The sequence below is a fragment of the Giraffa tippelskirchi genome, chromosome 7 (assembly GCF_054371585.1).
Source record: "Giraffa tippelskirchi isolate mGirTip1 chromosome 7, T2T-mGirTip1v1.2.pri, whole genome shotgun sequence".
NCBI lineage: Eukaryota > Metazoa > Chordata > Mammalia > Artiodactyla > Giraffidae > Giraffa > Giraffa tippelskirchi.
In genome coordinates, this window is record NC_137281.1 from 254323 (window position 1) to 264410 (window position 10088).

At 59.9% G+C, this 10088-nt stretch overlaps 1 protein-coding gene and 1 long non-coding RNA gene across 3 annotated transcripts; one reads left to right on the forward strand and one right to left on the reverse strand.

Annotated features, from left to right (window-relative positions):
* The first annotated feature begins 656 nt into the window (after positions 1-656).
* SLC27A5 (solute carrier family 27 member 5) lies at positions 657-9086 on the forward strand. 2 transcript variants are annotated; one of them, XM_081512065.1, is made up of 10 exons: positions 657-1903; positions 2236-2445; positions 2775-2933; positions 5616-5740; positions 6775-6969; positions 7046-7136; positions 7710-7908; positions 8292-8389; positions 8500-8630; positions 8735-9086. In XM_081512065.1, the coding sequence occupies exons 1-10, from the start codon at positions 1213-1215 to the stop codon at positions 8909-8911; spliced, it is 2076 nt and encodes a 691-aa protein (XP_081368191.1). In that variant the 5' UTR covers positions 657-1212; the 3' UTR covers positions 8912-9086. The 2 variants fall into 2 exon arrangements, with proteins under 2 accessions (XP_081368191.1, XP_081368192.1); XM_081512066.1 differs by having other exon boundaries at positions 1213-1650; positions 2235-2445.
* Positions 2054-7926, reverse strand: LOC145514395 (uncharacterized). The gene is made up of 2 exons (XR_014060122.1): positions 6753-7926; positions 2054-3291 (listed from the first exon to the last, which is right to left on the reverse strand). It is a non-coding gene; the product is annotated as an uncharacterized LOC145514395 (long non-coding RNA).
* Positions 9087-10088: the final 1002 nt, after the last annotated feature.

The following is a 10088-nucleotide window of genomic DNA, read 5'->3' on the forward strand; positions in this document are numbered from 1 at the left end:
AGCGCTCCCTTGGGCGGCGCGCTGCAGGATGGGCCGCTTTGCCATCTCATGCCTCTGTTCTCTGATAGGAGACGCCTGGCTCCCTAGAGCCCTCACTCCTGTAGGGTGGGGGGGACAGCTCTCTCTGATTAGCGTCTGGAAGCCGCAACTCCCCCCGCCCAAGATGCAGATTTCAAGGTCCCTCCCCAGAGATCTTCAGGGCAGATCCTCTGGCCTTCAGGCTTCCCCTCCCGCGTCCTGATGGCCTTGATGGTTGAACTACTCACTTTGGGGCCAGGCTACCACCAGGCGGGGCCCTGAGCCCCAGAATTACTCTCCTGGCCTGCAGGGTCGCGAGTGCCCGGCTGGGCTGGGGGCAGCACAGACACCAGCGCCCAGCCCCTTGGGCTGCCCACCAGGGTTGCTGAAGATGCCAGCCAGGGTCAGCTCGAGGCTCCTCCTCGCTGGCCTCCTTCACATCGCTGGAGCAAGGCCCGGGCACCGCCTGCAAATTATCCCGAGCGGGGGGCAGGGGTGTGTGCGTGAGGTGTGGCCTGCGGGCCCACACGTCAGGATCCTAGGCCCGCGGCTCCTTTCTTCGCTCCCAGGCTGAGGCTTTCCCGCCACACCCACATTCCAGGCAAAGTTCAGCCTCCTGAACCCTGAACCTGGTCCCCACTGAGGCCAGGTGTACAGCAGAGTCAGAGTGGGGCACCTGGGTAGGGGGGTCAGGACCGGGTTTGAACTCAGGCGCTGCGACATGAAGCACGTCGGATTCGGGTGATGGGGCGGCCTGTGCTGTGACCCCGGGGCTTCTGTGCCGGCCAGCAGGGAGGGGCACGTATACCCGGGTCTTCAGGGCAGATTCAGCACCTGCTGTGTCCCTGGCCCCCACCCAGCTCCCGCGGAGTCAGGTTAGGTCGGTGCACAGGGAGCCTCCCAGGAGGTCTGCTGGCCGCCGGAGCTGTCTTGCTATCCTGCCTGGCTGGAAGTTCAGAGGACTGTCTGCCTGTTTCCCAAGAGACTGGCACCCAGTGGCAGGAATGGGGGCAGAGGGGCCGGCGACATGCAGACGAACGGGCAGAGCCAAACAAACACCTGGGGTTAGGAGGGCGGGAGGGCAGAGTCCCGGGGCCCGCACAGCGGTCAACAGCCCGTGAGTCACCGAGCAGGGGCGGGTCGCAGGCGGAGGTGGGCACTCCTCGACATTTCCCGGAGTTAGGAGCAGGTGCCATGGGGCTCTGGAGGCGACTGGCCTTCTCGTTGTTGCTGCTGCTGCTGCTGCTGCGGGGTCTGGGGCAGTCGCCATGGGTGGCGGCAGCGGCCCCGGCCCTGCGCTGGCTCCTGGGCGACCCGGCCTGCGGTGCGCTGCTGGGCCTGGCTGTGCTGGCAGGGCCCTGGCTGGGCCCCTGGACACCCCACTGGCTGAGCCTGGCGGCTGCGGCCCTACTACTGGCCCTGCTGCCAGCACGGCCACCGCCCGGGCTCCGCTGGCTTCCGGCCGACCTGGCCTACACCTTCCGGATGCTCCACCTGGGCCTCCGCACCTGGGCGCGCATGCGGCACCAGCCGCCGGACACCTTTGTGGACGCCTTTGAGCGGCACGCCCGGGCGCAGCCGGGCCGCACAATCCTGGTGTGCACCGGGCCAGGGGCCCGCGCAGTCACCTTCCGGGAGCTGGACACCAGGGCCTGCCAGGCAGCCTGGGCCCTGAAGGCCGAGCTGGCCAGCGCCGCGGGCCTGCGCGCCCGGGAGCCCACCGCCCTGCTGGTGCTGCCCTCACAGACGCTCCCCGCCCTGAGCCTGTGGCTGGGGCTGGCCAAGCTGGGCTGTCCGGTGGTCTGGATCAACCCTCATGGCCGTGGGCCGCCCCTGGTACACGCAGTGCTGAGCTCCGGGGCCCGCGTGCTGGTGGTGGACCCAGGTGAGAGTCCCAGGACAGGTGGGGTCAGAGGGGGTGGGCAGCAGGCAGGAGAGGGCGGCGGAGGACTGCTGTCCAGGGGGTCCCAGTGGGGGCTGGCTCTTAGAACCCAAACCCAGTTGCTGGACAGAAATGCTGAGGGTACCAGAGTTCTGTTGAGTTTTCTTCAGCTTGGCTATTTGCGGGCATTACGCACCCCAATACCCATTACAGGTAAGGCAGGTGCGCTTCGCGGCCGGCTGCTCCCTCCGTGGCCACAGGGGGGACCTTGGCACATCTTGCCCCTCCCACCGCAGGGGGCCCCCCCCTGAAGCCTCCTCTGACCACTCCCGCAGAGCTCCGGGCAAACCTGGAGGAGGTCCTGCCCAAGCTGCAGGCAGAGAAGGTCCACTGCCTCTACCTGGGCCGCAGCTCCCCTACGCCTGGGGTGGGGGCCCTGGGCGCTGCCCTGGCTGCTGCCCCCTCAGACCCCGTGCCCGCCGACCTGCGCGCGGACATCAAGCTGCGAAGCCCAGCCCTGTTCATCTACACCTCGGGGACCACCGGTGAGTGTGCCCTGACGTCCAGGCCCGACCTCTGAACTCTCCTGCTGACCTGACTGGCCCCAAGCCTGATTTGTGCCCTCAAACTTGGCCTCTGAAACCCACCTTGCCCCTGGGTTGTGACCCCTGGCCCCGGCATTGACGGCCAGTGTTACTTGAATGGTCAGTGCCAGAACCCTGCCTCTGGGCGGTAAACAGACGCTGAAACCCTGACCTTTGGAATTCATCCGCTGAACGCCGATGAAAACCCACCCACGCTGGCCATCTTTCCAGAGCCTCAAACCGCTGAGCTTGCCGGCCTGCCCTACCCCCCTCTCCCCTCTTCTCCCCAGGGCTCCCCAAGCCTGCCATCCTCACCTACGAGCGGGTGCTGCAGGTAGCAGGGATGCTGACTCTGTGTGGGGTCACAGCTGATGACGTGCTCTACACGGTCCTGCCTTTGTACCACACCATGGGGCTTGTCCTTGGAGTCCTCAGTTGCCTGGACCTTGGTAAGCCTTTCTTTCTTTGAGGTCCCCCCTCAATCCACAGGACTCCCAGCCTGGATGTCAGGGTGACAAGCCCCATAGGTTACCCGGAACCCCAGGTTCCCATCTTTGACAAGGGGCAGCGAACCCCAGGGCTACCTGGACAGAGGGTTGGACACCCGGGGAGTCCTTCATGGCTGTGCTGTGGGCGGGAAGTAGGCAGCGCCACTGTGGGTGTCGGTCATTCCTGGCAGGCGGTGTCCCAGGTGGAGCCCGTGAGGGAACCCGCAGCAAGCCTTCCTTCCGGTTGTCTCCCTAGACACCTGGCCCGGAATTCAGTGAACAGACCGCCTGGTCAGTTTTGTTGCCATTGTTGTTGTTTCTGAAATTTTAACATGGAAAATATTGAAATATCAAAATTTCTAAAGTTTTCTGCACGAGTCCTCAGGTGCTCACCACCCAGCTCCAGCCACGAGCAGTAGTTGGCTCTTCTGTGTTTTATCACCTCCCCTTTACTCTCACGTTTTACTCTTGTAATCTTCAAAAATCTTAAAATCATGAGCCATTTCAAACATACAGGAAAGCAGAGCAGATAGTTGGATGAAGTCTCTGAAGTCCTCACCCAGCCTCAACTGTTAACATGTTGCCAATTTTATTTCATAGGAACTCCCTTCTTTCTGGATTATTTTGGAGCAGATTCTAGATACTATCTTTCTCTTTGTAAATATTGCAGTATGTATCTCTAATATGTAAGAACTTAAAACACCTGTGACCACTGTGATTATCACACTTACTTGATAAATTAACAGTAACTCTTGGATACTATCTGATGCTCACTTCATGTTAAAAATTTCCCAGGAGTTCCCTAGTAGTCCAGTGGCTAAGACTGTGTTCCCACTGCAGGGGCCACAGGTTCGATCTCTGGTCAGAAAACTAGAGCCCACATGCTGCAACTAAGACCCAGGGCAGCCAAATAAATGATTAAATATATTTTTAAAAATTACCCCGATTATCTTGCTGTCTTTTTGCAGTCCAAGTGTTGTTCGCACTTGCTTGGTCTCTGTTCCTCTCCCTCCCACATTCCTGTTAAAACTAGATATTCCTTCTAGAGATGTTTTCATTTATTTTTAAAAGTTTTTATTTCTTTGGCCACACCAGGTCTTAGTTGTGACATGCAGGATCCAGTTCCCTGACCAACGATCAAACCGGGGCGCCTGGCATTGGGAGCATACAGTCTTAGCCACTAGGCCACCAGGGAAGTCCTTGTTTTCTTTTTACTTTTTTTTTTTTGCTCTTTACAAAAGACTCACTTTTTTTTTTTGAATTTGTAACTGGAGGGTACTTGCTGTAAAATATTGTGCCGGTCCCGCCATCCGCCCACATGGATCAGCCACACGCATACGTGTGTCCCCTCCCTCTGGAACCTCCCTCCCCCCTCCCACCCCATCCCACTCCAGGTTGTCATAGTGTTTTCATTTATTTTGAAACAATCTTTATTTATTTATCTGGCTGCAGTGGGTCTGAGTTGTGTCCTGCGGGGCCTTCGATGTGGTGCCCAGACCCTATTTGCAGCCCACAGTCTTAGTTGCGCTGTGGCAGGTGGGATCCCCAACCACGGACTGAACTTGTGTCCGCTTCATTGCAAGGTGGATTCTTAACCACTGGACCACCAGAGAGGAATCCCCGCAATGTTTTTAGATTCAGTTTAATTATTTGTGGGAAGAACTTCGGTGCAGTGCACGTTTCCTAATTTGTCACACCTGAGACTTCTTAAAACTGGTATCCCATCTTAGGCTAAGAAGAATTGGGACGTTTTCATTGGAAAAATCCTTATCAACCTCCCCCTGGTCTTAGCAGCTCTTGAAGCCCTTTCCAAAATCCAGGCATTTCACTTGGGGTTGCCAACAGAGCTGTTGCTCTCAGGGACCCAGCATCCATTTTCACAGACAGGAAATCATACTTCACCTCCGTCAAGATACAGCTTCGAAGAAGACACACACCTGCTACCTTCCCAAGCACACGAGCAATCATCCCTCTGGGTGCAGGACTGATGATATTTAGCTTTCGGGGTTTTGTGAGGATTAGGGCTTAGGTAGGGAGAGTGCCATCCACACGGCCAGCTGCAGAGGAGGGGATCAGAAAAACAGCACTTTCCTGGAGTGACTGTGCGTGCTAAGTCGTGTCCAACTCTTTGCGACCCCATGGACTGTAGCCCACCAGGCTCCTCTGTCCATGGGATTCTCCAGGCAAGAATACTGGAGTGGGTTGCCATGCTCTTCTCCATGGAGTGACTGTAGTGGCCCCTAAGATGTACTGATCCACATCTCCATCCTTTAAAACATCCATATATCCATCCAGCAACCCAGCCCCCCATCACCCATACATCCTTCTACCCACTATCCATTTGCCCAGCTAGACAGGCATTCCTAAGACATTTATCACAATCACGAATGATTCCTGCTCACAGCCCGCATTCAGGAGGGCTTGCTTTGTACCAGGCACCGAGCTTTCCACGCATTCTGAAGACAGGCTCTGGACTCAGGTCAGGCTGTGCTCTTCTCATGGGGACAGTCCTGGCTGGGCCAGCGACACAGAGATGAGCATGATGCCATCCAGGGCTTCCGGGACCACAGCCAGGTGGTCAGAGCAGCTTCTCACGGCAGCTCAGAGGCATGACCTGAAACCCCGTCCTCTCCTCCCTTCCAGGGGTGACCTGTGTCCTAGCCCCCAAGTTCTCTGCCTCCGGCTTCTGGGACGACTGTCGGCAGCACGGTGTGACTGTGATCCAGTACGTGGGCGAGATCCTGCGGTACCTGTGCAACACGCCGCAGGTGAGAGGCGCAGAGCGCCCGACTCACCCCAGAGAAGGCTTCAGGGCGATTCGGGCCAGGGCTCACACAGTGGCCCTCGGGACAGGGGGTTCCACGCAAGGTTTCCCACCATGGCTGCTTTGAGGATCAGCTGTGCTATCTTGCGGGGTGGGGGGTGACTTCACCTCTCTCGGCCTCAGTGTCCTCTTTGGGGAAACAGAATAACACCTCACGGGTGCAGCGAGAATCAAACATGTAAAGTTCCGCGAGCAGAGGCTGTGGCTCAGGATCAAGTCACTAGACCTGAGCAGGTCTCATCCTATGGATCAATGACATATGGACCCCAGGGGACTCTCTCAAGGAGTGTGTGTTAGCCCTTCAGTTGTGCCCGACTCTTTGTGACCCCAGGGACTGTAGCCCACCAGGCTCCTCTGTCCTTGGAATTCCCAGGCAAGAATAGTGGAGTGGGTGGCCATTTCCTTCTCCAGGGGGTCTTCCCAACCCAGGGATCGAACCATAGTCTCCTGCATTGCAGGCAGACTCTTTACCATCTGAGCCACCAGGGGAGCCCTAATGTCCCTCCAAATAAAATCTCCAGGTAACCCCTCAGGAAAAGGTTCCTGGTAACTAACCCAAGTAAGGCCCCCGGATAACTCCTCAAGATGAAGCTTCAAGTCACTCCCCCAGGTTACCTTCAGGTAAAGGCCCCCCAAGTAACCCCTCCTGCTAAGGCCTCCAGTAAATGCCCCCAGGTAAAAGCTTCAGATAAGCACCCCTGTATAAGACCCCAGAGGTCTCCCTTATGTCAGACCCGATAGGAGGCCTCTGGCCACCCCTACGTATTCCTCCAGTGAGGTTCCCAGGTATCCTCCTCAGGTAAGTCCTGCAAGTAACTCTCTCCAGGTATAGACTCCAGCCAGGTAACTACTCTAAAGTATGAACTCAGATCCCCTAGATACAGGCCCCCGTCACCTCCCAGGTAGCACTCCTGGACAAGGGCTCCTGGGCACACCCAAGGGCAGCCCCTCCTCACCCTTCTCGGGGTGTCCCTGCAGCGGCCAGAGGACCAGACACATAAAGTCCGCCTGGCGATTGGCAATGGACTCCGGGCAGAAGTGTGGGAGACCTTCCAGCGGCGCTTCGGCCCCATTCGGATCTGGGAGATGTACGGCTCCACCGAGGGCAACGTCGGCTTCATCAACTATCCGGGGCGCTGTGGGGCACAGGGCAAGACTAGCTGCTTCCTCCGAGTGAGTTGCCGGGCGTGACGGGGCCCTGACTGGGGCCGCGCTGGACCTCTGCTGATGCCTCCCACCCTCTACCCAGATGCTGTCCCCCTTCGAGCTGGTGCAGTACAGCCTGGAGACAGAGGAGCCTCTGAGGGACACTCAGGGCCTCTGCATCCCTGCGAGGCCAGGTATGGGGCTGGGGATCCTTCCCGGGTGTGGGAAGCGGGGAGAGCCACAGGCTTCTCCGTGGCTGGAACAAGCCACCCGAAGCCTCGAGGTGGCTGATGCCCAGTGGTGGCGCCTGCAGTCCTCAGCCAGGCCCTGAGTCCCTGGTCTGTCTGCCCACGGTCTGGGGCCTTCCTCTCCCTCTCAGCTGGTCGGCTCTGGCCAGCTCCTCTGCTTCAACCTCTGGCTCTGCTGCGTCTCTGGGTGTCCATCTGAGGTGTTCGCTTGCACTTTCTGTGGAAGTCCCATCCTCCCAGGCATCAGACTCCCGTCCTGAACCTTCTCCGAGTGTCTTCTCTCCTGGGGCCTGGCAAGGTCACAGCGGAATCTCTCTTCCCATCACCATTTGTGTCTCTCCTTTGTCCATCCTTGTTGGCCTTTTCCTCTTCTAAGGGGACCCTCTGATACCACTCTCATTTCCTGTATCTGTCTCTGGATCCGTTTCTGGGTCTTTCTCTTCTCTGGCAGAGCCGCGACCTGGGGGGCTCCTGACGCACTCGGCCACGGCTAATGCCCGACTCCCGCTCCTACCCCAGGGGAGGCGGGACTCCTGCTGACCCAGGTGTTGCGTCACCAACCTTTCCTGGGCTACCGCGGGCCCCGGGAGCAGTCAGAAAAGAAGCTGGTGAAGAACGTGCGGCGCCCGAACGACCTTTACTACAACACCGGGGACGTGCTGGCCATGGACCACGAAGGCTTCCTCTACTTCCGCGACCGCCTCGGGGACACCTTCCGGTACCGCGGGGCTCCTCAGAGATGGACGTGTGGATTCGGGGAGGGGCGGGGCTTGGGGAAGGAGGCGGGGCCTCTCCTACCCAGGGGAGGCGGGCCTAGTGACCAGGAGGCGGGGCTCGGTGGTCAGGAGGGGGGCCCCTCCTACCCAGGGGCGGGACTTATGGGTTCCTGGAGGCGGGGTTTGGGGAAGGAGGCGTGGCCTGCCGCTTCCAGGGGGCGGGACTTATGGCCAAGAGGCGGGGCCTATCCTTTCCAGGGGCGGACCCCTCGTACATATTCAGGACGGGACAGGCCGGGGCCTAGAGACCAGGAGGCGGCGCTTGGTCAGGGGCGGAGCCTCCTTTCCCGCGCCCTGATCCCAGGTACCCGATCCAACCCCGCAGGTGGAAGGGTGAGAACGTGTCCACGCGGGAGGTGGAGAGTGTGCTGTCACTCGTGGACTTCCTGCAGGAAGTGAACGTGTACGGTGTGCCTGTGCCAGGTGCGGAGGAGTGCACAGCCCTGTTGGAGGGGCGGGGGCTTGTTCCAGGTGGGGAGCCGCCGCACCCGGGAGAGAGCAGCTGCGGTGCTGAGGTTGCACGTGCTCCCCAGGGTGTGAGGGCAAGGTAGGCATGGCCGCCGTGCAGCTGGTGCCCGGCCAGGCCTTCGACGGGCAGAGGCTGTACCAGCACGTGCGCACTTCGCTCCCGGCCTACGCCGCTCCCCATTTCATTCGTATCCAGGTGAGCTCCGGTGGTGGAGGGAGCAGGTGGGTGGGAGGCCCTGCAGGTGGGTGGGAGGCCCGGCAGGGCGATTGCAGTCGAGGTTACAGTCTCTCCCCCGACAGGACACCTTGGAGATCACAGGCACGTTCAAACTGGTGAAGTCCCGGTTGGTGCGCGAGGGCTTCAACGTGAGCGTCGTCGCTGACCCCCTGTTCGTGCTGGACAACCAGGCCCGAGCCTTCCGGCCCCTGACTGCAGACATATACCGGGCAGTGTGTGAGGGAGCCTGGAGACTCTGACCTCCCATCAGCTCACAGGACATCCGAAGGCGCTCGACCCAACGCTGGTCCCCGCCTCCGCCTGTCCCCTCACCCACTCCCCAGACCCGGATGAGCCTGGCCTTATCCCCAGCTTCACAGGCTGGGTGACCCTGGCACACAGCAGAGCGAGAATAAACCCGGATGTGTACACGGATGTCTGTGTGGATGAGGAACAAGCCAGAGGTGTGGGGTCCCCCCCGAGGGGCAGCCCTGTCTGGACAAGGCCAGGGGAGTGGCAGGAGCCAGCGCCCCGCTGCAGCCACTCCAGGAGGAGACAACACGCTGAGTCTGCCTGTGGCCTCTGTCGGGGCTGGCCCGGGCTGCAGGCGAGGACGGGGTCTGGAGGGTGTGGGGAGAAGCACCGTGAGGTGCGCTCTGCCAAGGGCCAGAGGCAAGGCTTCTGGAGAACGGAGGCCATGGCATCTTGGGGCTGGAAGCGCCCTCGGGGGCGCTGCGGGAGCAGCAGGCCGGCTGCCGTCAGCAGGGGCAGCAGTGCTGGTGACGGCCCCGCTGTGGTCAGGTGCTCCTGCCATGTCTTGCGCTGGACTCGGCTCTTCAGGCGTCCCTGGGCTCCTGTGCCAAACCACCTCCGCCGGCAGATACGTCCATTTCTCGGGCATGTGCCGTGCAGCAAGTGGGGTTAAGCTGTGGCCACCCCCCTGGTGAGGCCCGGTTCAAGGGGCCCTGGCAGCTGAGGCTGTCACTGCATTTCCTCTTGACAGAAGAGGCTAGCACCCACTCCGTCAACAGAAGAGCGTGTGCTGGGAGCCTGGAGAGCCACGTGAGGGGCGGGGGGGGAGGGGGACGCATGCTGAACAGGAACCTGGGTCTGTGGGTCCCGGAGCCTGCAGCATGGGTTGACAGCTGGCCACTTCCAGGCCGGGTGGCCTGGGCAATGCCTAGAACCACTTGCCTCTCGAGCACTGGTTTCCTTCATTGTAAAATGGAACTGAGGATCGTGTCCACGTCAACAGATGTTTGTGGATATTTAAAAAAAAAGATGGAGGGCTTCCCTGGTGGCTCAGTGATTGGAATCCACCTGCCAATGCAGGGGACAGGGGTTCGATCCCTAGTTGGCGATCTAAGATCCCACACCACGTGCCTTTGGGGCAACATGCATGCCATGACTACTGAGCCCAGGTGCCACAATTGGAGA

Coding starts and splice junctions, on each gene's coding strand:
- SLC27A5 (XM_081512065.1), top strand. CDS start 1,213: ATGGGGCTCTGGAGGCGACTGGCCTTCTCGTTGTTGCTGCTGCTGCTG. Junction 2,446..2,774: donor CTACACCTCGGGGACCACCG/GTGAGTGTGCCC, acceptor TCTTCTCCCCAG/GGCTCCCCAAGCCTGCCATC. Junction 7,137..7,709: donor CTGCATCCCTGCGAGGCCAG/GTATGGGGCTGG, acceptor CTCCTACCCCAG/GGGAGGCGGGACTCCTGCTG.